This window comes from Rhinolophus sinicus, chromosome 1, assembly GCF_057876585.1.
Source record: "Rhinolophus sinicus isolate RSI-liver-muscle chromosome 1, RSI-T2T, whole genome shotgun sequence".
Taxonomy (NCBI): domain Eukaryota; kingdom Metazoa; phylum Chordata; class Mammalia; order Chiroptera; family Rhinolophidae; genus Rhinolophus; species Rhinolophus sinicus.
The window spans coordinates 167,289,213-167,309,092 of NC_142501.1; the positions used below are offsets into that span (position 1 = coordinate 167,289,213).

The following is a 19,880-nucleotide window of genomic DNA, read 5'->3' on the forward strand; positions in this document are numbered from 1 at the left end:
AATGAAATTTAAAGCAGTCAGGCTGTTTGCATCCCTAGTCATGGAATAAACTAACGGAATTTCAGAGCTATCATTTTAGGAAAAAATGATCTTAGGACTTCCAAGTGATTGTGATGCTGTTTCCGACACAGAATCCAAAAGAATTGTATGCTATACATACTTTCCCCCCAGGTTGGGCTCATTGAGAATAACGTCATTGTTAGGAGCAAGAGCAGAGAGGCACAGTGGGAATAAACACAAGGGAAGTGGGGGTTAGTATATGGACAAAAGTTCCTATGGAACTGTCAAAACCTAACCTGGGCAAGACCCTGGGCATCTATGACCACCTTAGAAATAGGAAAATGTCTAGATTGTCATTTCAAAACATATTAATCACCAACAACTTTGTATGCATAGTTGAGATCTCACAAAATAATGACTTCATCCTGCCACATTGACATTGTTTACTCCCTATTGGCTTTTGGCTCTGTCCTTGCTTCTCATTGCTCAACTTGGTGCTCTGGCTTTGCCAAATTCCCAGCAATCTTACATGCTCCAGCGCGATGTCAAGTTGGCCCTGGCTCTCCTGTGTATGTCTGCGTTGTTGGTTCACCCATCCCTGGCATCCCCACTGTTTAATTTTTTGGCCCAGGTCTCCTGAACTTTGAACTTTTTACTGTTCCAAGTGGCTTCCCTCCCTAAGAGAAAATAGCTCTTTTAGTTCCCTGGGAGAAAATAAATGTCCAGCTCTGGACCTTCCTTCCTGGTTTCCTCACTCCTAAAAGTCAACAGTTAAAATACTTAGAGACTTACTCCTGCCTGCATTTGTGTGCTTCCCTTTTTGGGGTTCACATTCCCCTCAATGGGATGCATTAACTTTTTAGGTCCCATCTATTTCATGGAGTAGCACAAAAATTATATACTGCTCTCTGCCATTTGCAGGCTCTAATACATTCATACGCTACTCAATCAGCCCACAAATTATTAAAGAGTCAGTTTATGTACTCATAATTATGTGTACTCATAATTGTGGTAGGCATTTGTGGTAGACATGTGGTAGACATAGTCAATGTTTTTGGCTTTAAGGAGCTTATTTTATTTAGCCTTGTTGAGATAAAAGTTAAGTTTGTGTGAATGGACTACAAAACACACACTGCTCCACTCCAGCACATGAGTAAAATTCCCAGGAGGGGAAGCTCGACAGAGGGGACAACAATTCAGTCAGATTCTGACATTTTCTTAGTTGAAGCTATCTTCTTGGTCGTTGCTTCTGCTACTTTATTCTGTGTCTTGTCTGTACTTTCTTCAGGCCAATAATACAACAAGAATCTTTTATCATATTCACTTTAGCATAGTGATGGCCAGATTTTCATTCTCAAAACTATTATCATTCATTAAATAAAAGTATTATTAAATAGTAGGTAAAATAAAATGTTAAGAAATAACAAAAAATCCTGACATCTTTCTGCATCATTTGCCAATGGTGATGGTATCTATGATGGGAGGAGAGGGCAGAGAGTTTTGCAGAATAAGTACATGTCAAGGGGTTACAAGTCATGAATAGCACACCATAATTCAGGGCCAGTTCTTTCCTTTGCTCTTATGGGCTTCAGCAGAAAGTAAAGTTTTCTGATTCTAAGGTACTAGCAAAAGGAAAAAAGACATAATCCAAGCTCAAATCTTCCACGTCTGAGAGCAACATTCACCACAGAACCAGCCTTCTTTAGTTTAGAACATGTATACATCCACCTTCACTAGTCTCTTTCTCTCTCGCTTCCTACCTGCTTTTTGGCCATGTACTCACTGGAGATCATCTTGTTTTCTAACATTCTGGAACCCATCAGTTGTAAACGATATTCTCCAATGAAAAACATACAACTGATAAAAATCAATCCTTTTCTATGTCAAGCCTTTCCAGCATGTCCCAGACACAAAGGGAAAGTCACTTCAAATTTCTCTTCAGAGACTCTCGCCTACTTCAAACTATGTATAGGCAGTGAGCATTAAATAGTACTTTATCACCGCCTGCATTAGGTTTCCAGCCCAGCCTCTTCAAGTTACTTTAAAAAAGGGAGAGTTGGATGGGTCTAGAATTAACCACAAAAATATGCAAATACAATGTTAATATCTATTTATTGAAGTTTGTATATGCAGATAATGATCCTGGAATTTGTGACAGGTAATCTAGCCTTCATTGACAATTTTCTATTAGCGATTCACAAGCTCAGTAGCTACTAAACTAAACCATTTTCCCTTGTAGGCTGCACGTATGATCGTTGTCTCCATCCTCACCTGAAAATATCTTTGCTGCTGTGGTTTCAATTCTCAAGGACTCAGTCTCCAGACTACGGTATCTAGGCTCACACTGAGAATTTCAGAGTGAAGTTAAAAGGACAGCTGTTCCTCTTAAAGAGCATTTTCCCCCTGGCAGGGGCTGGAAATCTGTTTTCTTGCCTGCTTGCCCTTCACTCCTACAATGCCATATACTCGTTGGTGGTTGACCCTTTCTTGGCCCTTTGGCCACATGCTTCTAGCTGCTCAGTCAATTTGTAAGGATCTCCCGAGTGCTTATTGTTTGCATGGACTTTGAGCCTCTTGCCACCTTCTGCTCTTGGAGGTTTGTCTATTTGAATTTGGACTCAGCTGCCGCCTACCTTTCTTGTTCTCATGGAGACTGCTTCCTGGTCTTGAAGTCCGAATACTTGATCTCATGAATATAGAGAGCAAGTTGCTTTTCAGGTAATTAAAGGTCAGAATTATCTCTCTGTAATTATTGCTTCCTCTCCAAGACTATCCTTGTAAAATCCAGTCTCTCCCTGTGTTTGTTGCTGACTTGCTTCCGTTTTCTCTGTGGTGCTTCATCACATGAATTTGAGTCTTTATATATCTGTTTCCAAAATGTTGAAATGAGGTGTGCTTGATTTGGGTATGAGAAGACTGATTACTGTTCAGAACTCATTTCTGATTGAATCATTATTGGTAATGAGGACTAGTGCTTAAGGGATTTCTTTTGAAACTGGAAACAAAGTATAGTATGGTTGGTGTCCATGACAACCAAACCCCAATTGTGGAAAGGTTGTTAATTCCTGTTTCTAAATTAGGTTTGGGGAAGTCGGGAGAGAAGGTGAACTAAAGGAAAAAGCACTGGATTTTCTACAGACTTAGGTTCTTACCTGAGAACTATTTGCTTACGCTATAGGTAACTTCAGGCCTGTCACTTAACATCTCTGAATGTTAATTCCTTCCAGACTTCCTACTGTTGGTTAAAGAATCAAGTAAGACAATATACACAAAGGGTCTAACATAATTCTGAGACCAAAATAAGTTCTTAATAAATGTTACTAACCCATATTCTCTCTTATCAGACCCACCATTCTTTACACCGCTACTACTCTACACACAATTTGATCATGACAATTTCTTCCTTAGATCCTTCAGTATCTTAGAATGAAATAAAAACTCTTAAAATGAGACAAAATTCCTAAGCATGACCACAATGTCTGATTTTACACATGAAGGCACCTGAAACATAATGATATATACATTTGGGAGGACATTCCGTCCTGCCCACCACCCTCTTTAATTTTCCAGAAAAACCTTCTTTACCTTTCAGTGCTGCCATTCACCTGTTTACAAGTTTAGGGTTGAAAGAAGGCTGTCCATGTGGAAGGTAACATAAGGTAATATAAGAACTGAGCAAAATCTTGAGCAGATGGTAGGTTTTTCTGCTGGATGGATAGAGAGTGATGGACTATCAAAGGGAGAGACTAGAAACATAGTTTCTCTGGGTGCCTGATATACTAATGTCTGACAATTAAGTTTGCGAACATGTTGCAACGGTGTTGCTAAACTTTTTTGATATCAGAGGGATTATTCACTATGAATTTGTACCAACTGGACCAACAGTTAACCAAGTTTACTATTTGGAAATGCTGTGTGAAAAAGTTAGATGAAAACGACCTGAACTTTTCACCAGCAATTCATGGCTCTTGCATCGCGACAATGCACCACCTCAGATGGCACCGTCTGTGAGGGAGTTTTTAGCCAGTAAACAGATAACTGTATTGGAACACCCTCCCTACTCACCTGATCTGGCCCCCAATGTCTTCTTTCTTTACCAGAAGATAAAGGAAATGTTGAAAGGAAGACATTTTGATGCCATTCAGGACATCAAGAGTAATACAATGACAGCTCTGATGGCCATTCCAGAAAAAGAGTTCCAAAATTGCTTTGAAGCGTGGACTAGGTGCTGGCATTGCTGCATAGCTTCTCAAGGGGAGTACTTCGAAGGTGAACGTAGTGAATTTCAGCAATGAGCTATGTAGCACTTTTTCTAAGATGAGTTCATGAACTTAATTGTCTGACCTCATATGTTGTTCACTGGGGTGGAAACTGGACCATTTATGAACTTACTTCCCAGGGAACACCTGAATGGGAGTAGTAGACATGCTTACTTAGGTGCACACTTGTAGATCTCAGGTCAATGACTTTCCCCAAGTACATGTGTTGCTTGCTCTGCACCTCATTCCTTTGTCTCTCACACTGTCTCTCATCACATCTCTGTCATCTTCTCTCTTTCTCCACATTGGGGAATTCTTTCTAGACTATAGTTAAAAAGCTATCTCTAAATCACAATCCCTTGCCTGAGACCAAAGTATCATCCCTTCCCTGAGGCCAATGAAATCATACCTTGGAGGCACAGATGAGAAGGGAATACTAAAAATAAAAATACATTGGTATTATTTCAAAGATCATATATAAATGTAATCCCAACACACAGAAATGTTCTGGAACCTATCCTCCATGTGAATAATAATTATTTAAAAAATGTGTTTATAATTTCAATAAAAGTTATTAGGAATGTATTGCCTGCTGCTGTAACTGTGACACTAGGGTAGATTGCTTCCCAGCATCCTATTCACATGACTACTAAGTAGCTGAACTGAGGACTCTTCCAGTTCTGAGCTGGACAGATAAGGACCCAGAGCAACCTGAGGGCACTGAAAACCCTTCAAGGCAATTTCAAGCTTGCTTCCTGCCTTGTTTTCCTCCTCTCACTTGAGCTTTTTTACTTTGTAACAACTAGTGGCCTTTCCTTTGTGTGTGTGTGTGTGTGTGTGTGTGTGTGTGTGTGTGTGTGTACACATTTAGTTTTATTATAACAAAGCAACTTGTACACTTTTGACATTTAAAACTGAGCATCATCTTTCCTTTCCAGTGAAACAAAAAGAAAATTTTAAAATAAAGAGGAACAAAATTACAATAGAGGATATCAATTCCGAATAAGATCCTACAGCTTCTGCTGATTCGCCCATCGAGTGGCAGGGCTCAAGTCATCATTAGGAGAAAATTTTATTTTAAAAGTGTCATCTTAAACTGCAAGGATGTCTGTTAAACATCACAATTAAACATGGCAAAGGAGAAGCCATGTTGTCAAAATGCCCACTTAACCCACCCAAACATCTCAAACCCACCCTTTGCTGACCTTCTATAATCCCATTTTTAATTTATTTTTTCTTTTTACAAGAGAAAGTACACAGATACATGTTGGTAAATGCTAACTGTCCATATTCACATAGAGACACAGTGTAATCTCTGAGCCCAATATACAGAGAAAGGAGGAAAAAAGCTAGAATTCTGTGCACTACTACACAGGGGCCTAGCACCCTCCAGCTTCCAGCAGAACTAAGGGAGCAGAAGGTTTTTCTTTTTTCCCACAGAGCATGGTGGTGTTGATTCCATAAAGCTTTTGTTGAGACAGGAAGGGATAAAAATGAATTTGGAATAGAAAGGGGCAGAGATTCTTTTCCCAATGTATTCTGCTGAAGTTATTTCCCCCCAAATAAGGTGACAACCATGGTGTAAAGGAGAGAAAAGAGACCTCAAAAACAGGGTGACTGATCACAAGAGGAAAAAAAAAAAAAAAAGAGTTCAACTTGCTCCCAGGGACTGGAGAAAATTAAAGAAGGTTGGAATCCATCAATGTTCCATTAGTCATCTTCTCCTTCATCTTCCTCTCCTTCCTTCCCCTCATTATCATCTTCGTCTTCTTCACCTTCATCCTCATCCCCTTCGTCATCAATATCTTCCAACCCTTCCTCTTCTTCATTATCATCAAAACCTTCTTCTCCTTCTTCTTCATCATCCACGTCAGGAACCAAGTAGTACTGTAGCGGATTTGGCCAAATATCACCTTTGATGACTTCTCCTCACTCATCTGCACCTGCCTCAGAATGGTCAGTAAACCAGGTAAAGAAGCTCTCTGCTTCCTCATGCTGTCTCTTCCTGCTGGCTTTATTCTGTGTTTGACTTAAATGTTTCATCAAATTCTTTCCATATTTCCATTTGATTTCAGTGGACTTTGAAGATGGATCACCACTCTCATTCAGATGAAATTCTTTAGAGAGAACTTGATTTTCGAAGTAAGGATTTTCATCAAAATAAAAATCTATTCTGTAACCTGATTTTATATCTTCAAATTCTGTCACTTCAACTCTTGTCAAATAATGCTTCTTCATCTTCTTCCCCAAGTAGTGCAGACACTTGTGGATGGTTGACAAATGTTGTTACCCCAAAATTTGGGATATTGGTGATCAATTCGGACCTCTTCTGAAAAAATGGTTGGCGGAGTTTGTTATATTTCTGTTCTACTTTCAAAATCTCCTCACTGGCTTGTTCATTAAGTCTGTCTATTTCATTTTGTACTTCATCAATATGTTCAATTGCTTCTTGTTGTTCTTTTTCTCCCTTCGGCAAGTCCAGAGAGGTCAATGTCTTCTCCGGCTTGGGGGCAGGAGGCAGTCTTGGTTTCTTCATTTGAGGTGGGAGTGAACACTGGCGTTTGGGGGCCATACTGTGAGGAAAGTCAGAGAACGAGACCCAAAGGAGGATGAACGTCAGGAAGAAGCTGAGAACTTGGCCTTTCCTTTTAACAAGGATTTCTTTTCTCCCCTGTGGGCTGTGACAAAACAGTCTCTGCAATTCTGGCCTTATACCCTGTCTCTAAAGTTAATAGATAGGGTTTTTGTTGTTTGTTCCTTTTTAGCAAAAAAGGGAAAGGGGCAAGAGAAATTAACTCTTTTAGGTCTAGTTTTGGTCCTCTTACTGTTTGGTCTCGGAAGAACCCGTGCTCTAGTCCTAAATCAGTGGACCCACCTCTGAAATTAGACAACTGGGTTGGGAATTTTATCCCCTCCTCTCAATCACACTAGGATTTAGGCACATAACAGGCTGAATTAAGCACCTAGGAGAGAATATAGCATCAGTTTTTATAAGAAAGGCCATCCTAGAAATTGTGTCCCAGAACTCAGAGCAGGCATTCAAGGGTGAATGTGGGAAGCCTCTGAGAGAGAAGCAAGAAGGAAAAGAGGAGTTGGACAGGGTCTGTGAGAGAGAGAACTGCCATCCCATTTTCTCTTTGTCCTCAGCAGTCCTTCCCTAGCTCTGTAAAACCCATCCTGGGTTATTTTTGGAGTGGTTTGTAAAATAGGGATGAGTGGTAGAAAATGATCAAAGAGGAAAGTAGAGGAATTCCATGGATAGGGTGGAAAAATTCACTCAGCCATTTAAATTAAAATGTTGTGCATAAATCAGTTGTAGACTTCATTATAAACTACCTAATTGAAAACGTGGACAGCATTATGCTTTCTTGGATTAGATATAGCAGATACCTGACATAATCTGTTATCGTGTCAAAGAACATCTTCCCGATTTTCGTGTTTGAAATCTTTGCTTTTCCCAACATGGCCACACATGTTTGTAATGAATATATTGACCACCTTCGTGTTTGAATAATCAATGCAATTTTGTTTCTGGACTGTCGTGTCTTGAGGAGTCATGAAGGTCAAGGTCTCAGAAAGCATTTAAGGAATGAACAAATTGGGTGTTTTCATTTGGGGAATGAACTGCGCGTGTTAAGGTAGCAGAGATTCAACAGTCGATATCCAAGTCCGAATGGTAGGGATAATAATAGCCCCATGTATTGTGTTCCATGTGTCAGGCAATGCGATTTTTAGTTCACTTATAATAATTTTATGTTCAAAACAATTCTGTAGTGTACCATGATGACACTAATGACTCCCAGCTGGAGAGGACAGACCTATGGGATAAATGGGAAAATGGGTGGACACCTGACAAGGAAATATCTGGTGAGGAGAACTCCGATTGATTAAAAAGGATCAAGCAAATCTGAATCCATTATTAGAACATTATGTATAAATAATGGCAAGGGGTCAGCCAGCAAGTGAAGAATAGACTCTTGAAGAAACTGGTGGCAAAGACTAACAAAAAATTAAGGGTCTTCAGGGAAAAATCAATGGTTCTCGTAGAATAGATGGATCAGCTTCCTGTTGAGTTTCCAGGAAGTTACTTAGCATCAATGACATTTTTGTAGTATTTTATTCCAGCCTCTTGGTCCCACCTTTTACAACTCCATTGGGTAAAGTACCTATGCATATACTGTATGTGTTTTATTTCCAGATCTCATAAAATCATATTAATAGTATTCCAGATTGCATTGAGCATTGAACTATGAGATCTGAGCACTTCCATTTTTAAATAGCCCTCATTATCTCCAAAGGATCAAAATGTACGACAGATTTATGAGTATGTTATAAAACATTTGAACCTGAGTATTTACTTATAATATGCAAACATCAATGTATGCATTTTTCATGCTAGAGCCCTTGTGTGCTGTGATATGAAGCTCATCGTCAGGCAGAGGTACAGTTGAAGTCCTCTTGGAACATAAATATATTGAACGTTGATAATGAAAGACTAATTGATAACACAGAAATCAGGCAATTTTAATAATGCAATTTGTTTAGTATCACTACAGTAATTAAAAAAAGAAATAAAAATGTTTCAATATCTAAATTCTGTACTGGAAGATCCAAGGTTAAGATAAGGTCAGAGCATAGTTTATTAGTATTGTTAAAAAAGATCAATTAATTAAAATTGAGTTAATTATAGTGCAACTATATAGATAGGCTCATATAGCCACTTTAATGAGTTCTAGTAAAGGTAGCAATAATAAGCTATTTTGAAACCAACTCAATAGTTTTTATAAGGAACCTACTATGCATGTGTCTCTCATGTCCCAGTTGGAAAAAACTGTAGTAGCAGTATATTTAGATTGTGGACTTTAGAAATAGCTGTGGCCCTGACTGCTCTGCAGAAGATTATTTACTGAATTAATGCTATGTGTGCTATTTGAGTAGTTACAATCAATATGTATTATTCCTCCCTGCACAACTCTTCCACCTTCAAAGAACAATATTTACACTAAAGGAGAGAGGACAGTCTAAGGCAAAGTTCCCCAGTCTTTTCTCAACTATTGGGAATCCTTTTTAATGTCAAAGTATTTAAATGTCTCCTCACATATAAATAGTTGAATTTTTAGTATCACATTGATTAGTCAAAGGCATAATGACACAAAAGTTCTATGAATTTGGTAGTAATTTTCATTTTATTAGTTACAAGTTCTACATACATAGGGGCAATATTTGTGGGTTTTTGTTTGAGCTTATGATGTTTCAGTTCTCAGACAAAGCTGCTTTATTCTTGTCCTTCCTCTCTCCTCGCTCCCCAGGATAGGGCCACTGGTATTGGAAATTTAGAGTAGGAAAAGACAGGTCCTCATGTTTCTGCAACTTCTCCTTGGGATGTTTATCTGAGCAGGAAATTGGAGAAAAGGAAAGTGGTTTACTATGGTGCAGATATCAATACTTTTGGCACCTACTTGCTCTTTCCATGAGAATGTTTTTCTTATAACTTATCACAAATTTCTACTTTATTTATTCGTATTTGTGATTGGCACAAAATTAAGTTACAGGAAGAATAAAGCTGGATATTTAGTATTTGTCCTAATTTTATGAATATTCAGAATTTATGTAATGAATAATTAAAAGACTCTTCATATAATAAGTAAATCTTGACTTTATTGACCTCAGGAATGACCAATGATATTAATAAGCATCACTCAATTTAGATAATTTATTAATCTTCTTATTGCATCCTTTTAAGTAAATGACTTTTTTTATTTTAAAGATTCACACCTGCTCAGAAAACACAAAGTTCTGATAAATACCCATAGTTTGACTTACTAAAGATCATTAGTAGTCTAATAAGGGGTTATTCCATAAATTTGTCTTAGGTTTTAACAAAGCTGTGTTTTTATGGATTATTAGTTTACATTTGAGCATAGTATGCTTCATCCTGAGAAGGGCTCTTTTCATGGGGGATCCTTGCAGCTATTAAATATATGCAATCATAGGGTCACTAATCTTACCTCAATACAATTCAAACGCAAATTTTTTACTATGAATAAGTTTATCCATATACAGTCATGTGATACCTAATGGCGGGATACGTTCTGAGAAATGCGTCATTAGATTTTGTCATCGTGCAAACATCATAGAATGCACTTACACAAACCTAGATGGCAGAGCCTACTACACACCTAGGCTATGTGGTACAGCCTACTTCTGCTCCTAGGCTACAAACTTATACAGAATGTTACTGTACTGAATACTGTAGGCAATTTAACACAGTGGTATTTGTTTATCTAGACATATCTAAACACAGGAAAGTCACAATAAAAATATGGTATAAAAGATAAAATAATGGTATATTTATTTAGGGCCCTTACCATGCATGAAGCTTGCAGGACTGGAAGTTGTTCTGGGTGAGTCAGTGAGTGACTGCGAGGGCCTAGGACACTAGTGTACACTACCGTCGACTTTATAAACACTGTACACTCAGGCTACAGTACATTCATAAACAATGTTCCCTTCAATAATAAATTAACCTTAGCTTACTGTAACTTTATAAACTTTTTCGTTTTTTAACTTTTCAACTGTTTCATAATAACATTTAGCTTAAAACACAAACACATTGTACAGCTGCACAAAAATATTTTCTTTATGTCCTTCTTCTATAAGTTTTTTTCCTATTCTTCTAAAAAATAGTTTTTATATTTTTACTTTTAGTTTAAAAAGTTTTTTTTGTTATTTTTGTTTTTTTAACTAAAACAAATCACACACATTAACCTAGGACTACACAGGGTCAGGAACATCAATATCACTGTCTTCCGCTTCCACCTCCTGTCCCACTGGGAGGTCTTCAGGTGCTGTCATCTCCTAAGATAACAATGCCATCTTCTGGAATACCTCCCAAAGGACCTCCTTGAGTCTTTTCTTGAGGAGGTATCACTCTTTTCAGAAATATGTCCATGGTAATTTGCATGGCTTCTTTCCTTTCTCTCTCTCTCTCTCTCTCTCTCTCTCTCTCTCTCTCTCTCTCTCACTCTCTCATTCATTGATTTGCTTGTAAGCAGATAATTCACCATGAACATCCTCATTATTAATGAAAACCTTTTGGTGTTGGGGTTTATGTTTTCAAACTTTTCAAGGCGCTTATTGAGGGTCTGCAAAAGCTTCTGCTAACCCCTTCACTGTGAATTTTCTTGGTTCTTCTTTTTCTTCTCCTGCAGTTTCCTCTTCTTCAGTTCTATCTTCCTGTTCCAGTTTCAACAACTCAATTAGTTCCTCAGGAACCCCCTCTAGGAGCTCCTCAATGTCATCTCATCCACACCCAGGTTCAAGTTGTTTGCCATCTCAACCACAGCCTTGTTGATTTTTACAACCTCCTCATCCTTGACAAATCCTTTGAAGTCATGGACCAATCTCTTGAGTATCTTCTTCCAGCTGCCATTTATACTCTCCTTGGTGACATCACCCAAAGACCAAGCAAGGTTCTTGACACAACATATATGTAGTAATCCTTCCAGAATTGCATCAGTGTCTTCTTAGTGTCTTCCTCAATTGCAGCAATAGCCTAGGGGAATAATGTCCTTCTCCAATAGTAGGCCTTAAAAGCTGCTATAACTGCTTGATTTATTGTTTGGATCAAAGAGGTGGTGTTTGGAGGGAAAAATGCCACTTTGATATTGGAATGAAGATCACCAATAAAAGGAGGATGTCCAGGAGTATTATCAACATTAACCAAAATCTTGAAAGGTATGTTGTTCTCTGAACAGTAGTTCTCCATTACACTAGCATAACAATCCAGGAGGGCATCTTGGAAGAGGAGCTGGGCTGTCCATGTCTTCCTATTGCTCCTGCAGTATACTGAAAGTGTGTGCTTACTGATATGCTTTAAGGCCTGTGTTCTCACTGGGCCAGATCACATAGGGTTTCAATTTATAGTCGGCAACATTGCCCCCAAGCAAGACTGTTACCCTGTCCTTAAAAGCATTGAAACTTGGCATTGACTTAGCCACCTTATGGATGAAAGCCCTTTCAGGCATCCATTTTCAGAACAGGGAGGTTTCATCCAAATTGAATATTTGCTCTGGCAAGTAATTTTCCTCCATAATCAGCTTATGTAGAGGTTCCAAAAATCTTTAGCTGCTTTCACATCAGCACTTGCAGACTCACCATTCACTTTCCCATTATGTAATGCATAACAATTCTTAAACTGTTTAAACCATCCAGAACTAGCAGTAAATTCAACATTGTAATCAGTTTCAGCATATTGTTTCAACATCATAAATTTTTGCTTTGGCCATGATCGTCATAGTGCTGAGAGGGATGTGCTTCTGTATCTGTTCTTCAGTTAAGGTCATTAGAAGTTTCTCTTTGTCAGATCTAGGACTTCCTCAAAATTTTTTTAGTCTTGTTGCCTTCAATGAAGCAGATCCTTTAATAGCTTCTATAACTTTGTTCTTATTCTTCAAGATCGTAGGTATGGTGGAATGGGACATACCTGACTCATGAGCGGTAACTATCACTGATTTTCCACCTTCGTAATCCTTAATCACTTTTGATTTTGTTTCCAGGTTAATCACTCAATGTGGCCTCTTAATGGGAACATTAGCAATGGATTTTTTACACTTAGGGCTCACGATGAACAAAACAACACGAGATTAAATCAAGCACTAGAGAAAATGATGCAATCAAGGGACAAGGTAAACAAGATGCATGAGGCTACTGCCAGTGTAACATGGCATACTGTTTTATAGCAAACATTTTTTTAAGAAATAGAAAGAGTAGACTCTAAAATAACAATAAAAATATAGTAAATACGTAAACTGGTAATATAGTTGTTTATTATCATTTTCAAGTATTATGTAGTGTCCATAAGTATATGTGCTATATATGTATAGTATGTAATTGTATGTACTACATATGGGTCTGACAATTAAGTTCCCGAACTTGTCACAATGATGTTGCTAACCTTTTTTTATATCAGAGGGATTATTCATTATGAATTTGTACCAACTGGACAAATAGTTAACCAAGTTTACTATTTGGAAGTGCTGAAAAGGCTGCATGAAAAAGTTAGATGAAAACGTCCTGAACTTTTCGCCAACAATTCATGAGTCTTTCATCACGACAATGTCTCACAGAGCACTGTCCGTGAGGGAGTTTTTAGCCAGTAAATAAATAATTGTACTGTAACACCCACCCTACTCACTTGATCTGGCCCCCAATGACTTCTTTGTTTACCCAAATATAAAGGAAATATTGAAAAGAAGACATTTTGATGACATTCAGGACATCAAGGGTAATACGACGACAGCTCTGATGGCCATTCCAGAAAAAGAGTTCCAAAATTGCTTTGAAGGGTGGGCTAGGTGCTGGCATTGGTGCATAGCTTCCCAAGGGGAGTCTTTGAAGGTGACCATAGAGATATTCAGCAATGAGGCATGTAGTACTTCGTCTAGGATGAGTTCGTGAACTTAATTGTCCGATATTGTATGTGTATAGCATGACTGGCAGCTCAGTAGATTAGTTTGTACTAGCATCACCACACACATTGAGTAATGTGTGTGTTATGATGTTAGGACGGCTACTATGTCACTAGGCGATAGGAATTTTTCAGTTCCATTATAATCTTATGGGACCACTGTCATATATGTGGTCTATCACTGACTGAAACGTCGTTGTGGTGCATAAGTGCATATTATATAAAATTGTATACTTCAGAAACATAACCAATAATTACAAAGTCAACATGAGTAAAACTTGAGTCAATTAAGAGCATATTTGCATTCAGAGTATTGAATTTTTGGCCCACTGCACTTTATGTTTAGAAATCATTGTGTTTGCAAGATAACCTCTAAATATGATAAACTATTAAAAGAAGTTGCATGTAGACAAGGCTAAATTTACATAAGCATTTCAGTTCTAAAGTGGGCATTTTTAATTACTAAAATTAAAGAGCAACTTTGCTATATTCTTTTCATTGAAATAAAAATATAAATACCTAGTCTCAAAAGTTCTAAATTAATACAATATTTGTGTGCAAAGATATTATTTTAAGCAATCATTTGATCTATTTTTATAATCCAATAGGGCACATCATGAGGAATTAATGTTATTTTATATATGGCAAGTGGCTTAATCTTAAATATTTGTTTTATAACATTTTATAGTCTTAAATATTTGTTTTATAACATTAATTTTATGAAAGGCCTAATTAAATTAATAATTTTTTATAGTGATCCCAAGAAGGCAAAGAGAAATGGGGTAAGGGGGAAGGTAACTTTTGAATCATTTTTAAGCCTACAGATTGCATTTCTCTAAATTTTGTCATGTTTTGCCTTAAAGAAGTATGGGAAACTTCAATGCAAATATATATAGTTTTAGAATTTCATAAGCAGTTAAAGCTAGAGATTAAAATACAAGGGTTTTGTTTCTGTTGCAGGCTTTCCTAATGTAGTGTTCAATTAGAAAATATTTTGAGGTTTGTAAAAAATTTTCAAAAGATTTGATACTATCACTACATTCTTGTCACGGATTTAAAAACAGTGAGTTTTTTTTCTATTGTACGATTCAAAACCAGAGATTCTGTGTAATGCATGCTAAGAAAACCCCACTGAGTAAGTCCCTGGAAAATCTTCACAGTACATATGCCCATTGTCTTATGGTCTATAAAGCAATGTGTTGAAAATTTAAAGAACAAATGAGCAAAAATATAAAATATGGCAAGATGTCTTTACATACTGGTTTAAAGTCTAGGCTAGGATCTGTCTCAAATAATGATACATTACCATATAAAGAGTCAGTCTTTTGTTTGCCTGTGAAGATGATGCCAGTAGTACCTTTCAGAGGCTGGATATGAGCCAAAAGTAAATGTCTATACTGTGCATTACCTTAGAGGAAAAAGGGAAAATTTACTCTTGTCACCAAAGGTTGTTGCCACCAGTTCAATGCCAACAGCAGTCCTCAATCTGAAGCGCAGTGAAGAGAGAGACTTAATTCAGTGAAAAACAGCTCAATTGTGAGCCGTTTAGTTTGTGGAACAGCTCGGCTGTGAGACAGCTCAATAGAAGTGGCTCAGGAGAGGTAGCTCAGGGAAAGTGGCTCCGGAAAGATGGCTCAGGTGTTACAGTTCTGGGAAAACACAGTCTTCCATGGAAACTGAAAGTGTGCTCTGTTGAGGCAGAGGTGAAGCTGGTTTATTTAGAGAAGAGTGCCTGCTCCCTGCCCATGATTGGTCTATTTCTATGCAAGTGAGGATTTCAGGTCCTCACAGTTTGATTGGCCCAAATAGCACCATCATGATTGGTCACAATGAAGCCACTCTGATTGGTGCAAATGAGGATGTAGCTGCTGCAGCCCTGATTGCCCGGGACAGATCTTTAGCCCACTGATTGATTTATGAGCCTCAGTACTCCTTTATAACGATTGGCACAAATGGCAGGAAAAGGGTGCATGAGGGAGGCAGCTCGGTTCGCTTTTACCTGAAGTGCAGAGTGCATGGGAGGCCCCTGTTTGGCAATGACTACCATACTCTGTAAATTTGAGCCCAGTTAGCTACTAGGCAGGGATATAGGTAAAATTTATGTTGATGATGTACATTTATGTACCGGTTAAAGTCCAGGCTTCACACTTGAGGCTCTGCGTCTCTACCCAGCAGGATCAGTGGAAATCCCCTTCCCGCTGAGCCTCCCATCGACCCCTCACAGGGTACAGAGCAGCTTATGCCTTCTCCTTAGGGCTTATTGATGCATTCCTGCTACAGATCTCAGTGCTACTGTCTACTCTCTTAACCTGGTGGCTTTAGTCTGCTCCAGGGTTGGACCTGGAAGGCACACCTGGGTTTGATCTTGCTCTTGCTGATGATGGCGTCTACAGATGCTGAGTACCCCACCTGCAATCCAGGCCAGAGAGGCTTTCTCCAAGCTTATTTTAAAATTATTGTATTGGGCTCCCCAAAGGGTGGTCTTGGTCTCTGTCTTTTGTTTGTTTGTTTGTTTTTGAAATTTCCTTTCTTGTGGAACATGGAATCATTTTCCCAAAGTTTGATTCAGAGGACATTTGAATGAACACATTTGATATCCCATCCAAAAGCATCCTTCTTTCTTAAAAATTCGTCATTGTCTTGGGCTGAAGTCTTGGAGTTTCAATTTACATTTCATGGGACAATTCCCACTAGAGCCACTGTCATGCAGGGAGTCACGCGGGGTCTCCAGTCCTGCTCCCCACCTAAGAATGCAGGATACAGTGAAGCCAAAGAGGAACACTCACGGAGCCATAGGTAGGGGAGTCATACCACTATATTCTCGCTGGCGGCTGGGTTGGAGACACAGGAAGCAGGAGCCACACTGTCTGCAACCCACTGTCCTAACAGCAATCCACGCTTGCCAGCCACCATCTTCTTGCTAGCCCCCCATTTTTCTCTGCTAGCGTAGCCACGGCAGTTATATTAGTGGCCAGTGGCTCACTGGTTACAGCTGATGTCCAACTAGCCACAGCTGATGGCCATCCAATCACAGTTGATGGCCATTTTCTACCTGAGCCAGCACCTTTCCACGTGAGGCTGAGAGCCTGGAAACTGCACTGATGGCTCTGTCCCCACAGCCACTTAAAAGCTTCTTTTACTGATCTCTTCATTCTTGAATAAAACACACAGTCCAGAGAGTCTTCCGTTGAAGTTACCTAGAATAGACTGCTCAGCATTTAGAAGCTCCACCATTTGTCCTTCTCAGCCTCCAGCCCATATTAATTACTCCCAGCCTAACCTCTTTACTTTTGCATAGTAAGCCTCTACAAAACTTGCTTCCCACTAATTTCAAACTTTGAAAAAGTTGAGAAATTAGAGACAAGAAAATAAACGGAGAAGATAATAACTTTGCAGTATGTATGTGGGGGCAGAGCCCCAGAAAGTAGTTTCCAGGCTCTCGGCCTCACATGGAGGAGTGCTGGCTCGGGTAGTAGATGGCCGTCAGCTGTGGCTGATTGGCCGTCAGCTGTAACCAGTTAGCCAATTAGCCGCTAATATAACTGCTGTGGCTACGCTAGCAGAGAGAGAAGAAGAGAGAAGAGAGGAAGAACGGGGGCTAGCAAGAAGATGGCGGCTGGGCTGGCAAGTGTGGATGGCGGTTTGCGGACAGTGTGGATCCAGCCTCCAGTGAGAGTATAGTGCTGCCAGCGAGAATATAGTGGTATGACTCCCCTACCTATGGCTCCGTGGGTGTTCCTTTTGGCCTCACCATATCCTGCGTTCTTGTGTGGGGAGCGGGACCAGAGACCCCCCAAGGCCTCCCTGCATGACAAATGGCGCAGCGAGCAGGGTCTCCCGCATGACAATGTATGTATGTATGTATGTATGTATTATTTATTTATTTAGTTTCCTTAATAGCCCACATCTTGAACTGCCTTTTGGTCGTTGTGTTCTTGATGTATTCTCCTAGTTTATTTTGAACATCTTTCAAAAATTACATTATTTTCATTGATTTTCCAGGAATTTTATTTGGTAAATTTTCAAATATTGAGGAACTAGTTATCCTCAATTCTATTTCTTACACGATCAGCCTCTGCCTATCTTTTCTATGTCTTAAAAAGCAAATTTACCATTTCGATTTTTCTTTAGTTTCACTTCAAGATTTTAAAACCAATACTTATTTCTCAGGAACTAATTTTCAAGTTTTTAAATTATCTAAACTACTTGCTGTTTTTTTTTTTTAATATTTCCGCCTGATTTTTGGCGAATTCACTGTTCATTAGCACCACCAACAGATGGTGAGCACAGAGAGAACAAGAGAGAACACTTAATTTTCCTGTTTGTTGGAAACTTGAAAAAACATTTTGGTAGGATAGGACATTAAAATGAATACCTAAAACGGAATTTAAAATTGGTCTGTGGGAGGATGACACTCTTCCTTCTCACAAAAGAATATAATGATAACAATTATTGTCAAGCCCTTGACCAGTATAAGTGATATGTGAAAGGGAAATTTTGCTGTCTTTTGCATAGGAAGATGCTGCTGCTGACACTTTAGTGAAAAGAATCCAGAATCTGTACTCAGGTGGCCTAAATTCAAGTCTTATCTTCATGTCATTAGCTTATGTGATCCCGAGCAAGGTGTGTGTACTGTTTCTTTCTGTTCTGTCTTTTGTAAAATGTAAGCAACAATAGATTTTTCATAAGATTGCTGCAATGAACAAACATCACATATAGGAAGGTACCTTAAAAACTCTAAGCACTATTTCTATTATTTATTTATTAGTAGTAGTATTGTTAATGTGTTTGAATGAGTTACTTTGATTCATATACACTTTCTTATTTAGTTTTCATGCAAAATAGTTTACTAAGGCGATGGTTATGTCTACACTCTGTGACAATAAAACATTTTATTCCCTTGATAACCTAATTGGTTTTAAGTGACTTAAAGTAATGACCTCAGCTCCAAGTCTCTAGTTAACTGAGATACAGCACAAACCAGGAAAATAACATTTGCTCAAGCATGGGATCAATTGTACCTAATATCCAAGTCCATTAGCAGCTTTAATAGCTCAACTTTGTGTCTTAGACTGTGTATTTTCTACCATTGGGAGGAGAATCTGTAGTGAATTAAAGGTTCTTCTCTAAGTTTCGAATTATCTAAAACTAGATAAAGCAGGCACTGCAGACAGGAAGAAAAATGGAAACGGAGGCAAAAAAAAAAAAAGTACATCCATTATTTAAAGAGCTTGGAATATGATGAAAATAAGATGAAATGAGGAAAAGTTTGGAATGATGAAAATAGGATGAAATGAGGATTTCCCAGGCAGATGATAAGGCTTGGACTGTACATGACACTGCAATTAGACACAAGTAAAGAACCTATGGATAATTTACTCTCTGTCCACTTGAGTATAAAACATAGGAAACTGTTTTTAAAGTCATGCATAATTTAAGTAGTCTATAAGTAAATAATTTTGGGGAGCAGAGTGGTTTTATTTCTATTGCAGTATATAATTTTCTGAAAAATGCAAAGTTAGGACAATTCCAACATGATAGTAAACTTGAAATCTATAAAATGGTATGGGTATTGAGAGTAAGCGCATCTTGCTGTTAGTCAGGTACTCAAATGGAATTAGATTTTAAAATATTTTAAATTTCATGCCAGTTTTATATTAAGAGCTGAGTCCACAAGTGGAAAGTTGCATGCCTGGGGGAACGTTTCACTTTATGGGTGTGCATGTGTGCTGTGAATGTGCATGGTGTGCGTGTGTGTGTGTGTGTGTGTGTGTGTGTGTGCCTATACTCATGGGTGAGTAGAGAAAGGATATGGTGAGCTGAAATGTGAATGAAGGGAAAATAAAGGCTGTCTTTGAGAAATTGTGAGTCAGCAAGAACAAAGAAACTCTAGAATACTGAGAGATTTATAAATGGCCACTGAAAGTATAAGCCAGAAGATTTTTCTGGGAGCCAACTTGGGGAGAATCTGCATTATCTTGGAAGGGAGAGTTTAGAGAATCCGGTAAACTCTTGAGGCTTGGTCAAACAGCATCAAAGGAAACTGTTTTAATTGGAAATTGAGGTTTTAATTTAGGGCCCAGGCCAAAAGAACCTGGCTTTGGTTCCTAATATGATCCAAATCTTTATATTCTTCACACACAGAGGTGAAG

The 19,880-nt window shown here is 38.5% G+C and overlaps 2 protein-coding genes across 2 annotated transcripts in view; one reads left to right on the plus strand and one right to left on the minus strand.

Moving 5' to 3' along the window:
* The window catches only part of ARHGAP24 (Rho GTPase activating protein 24), a 701,900-nt gene that overhangs the window by 226,472 nt on the left and 455,548 nt on the right, over positions 1–19,880 (plus strand). The window lies entirely within an intron of this gene.
* Positions 5,556–6,831, minus strand: LOC109447209 (protein SET-like). The gene is given in 2 exon segments (XM_088802066.1): positions 5,556–6,489; positions 6,491–6,831. Coding segments are annotated over 2 exon segments (861 nt in total). The 3' UTR covers positions 5,556–5,969.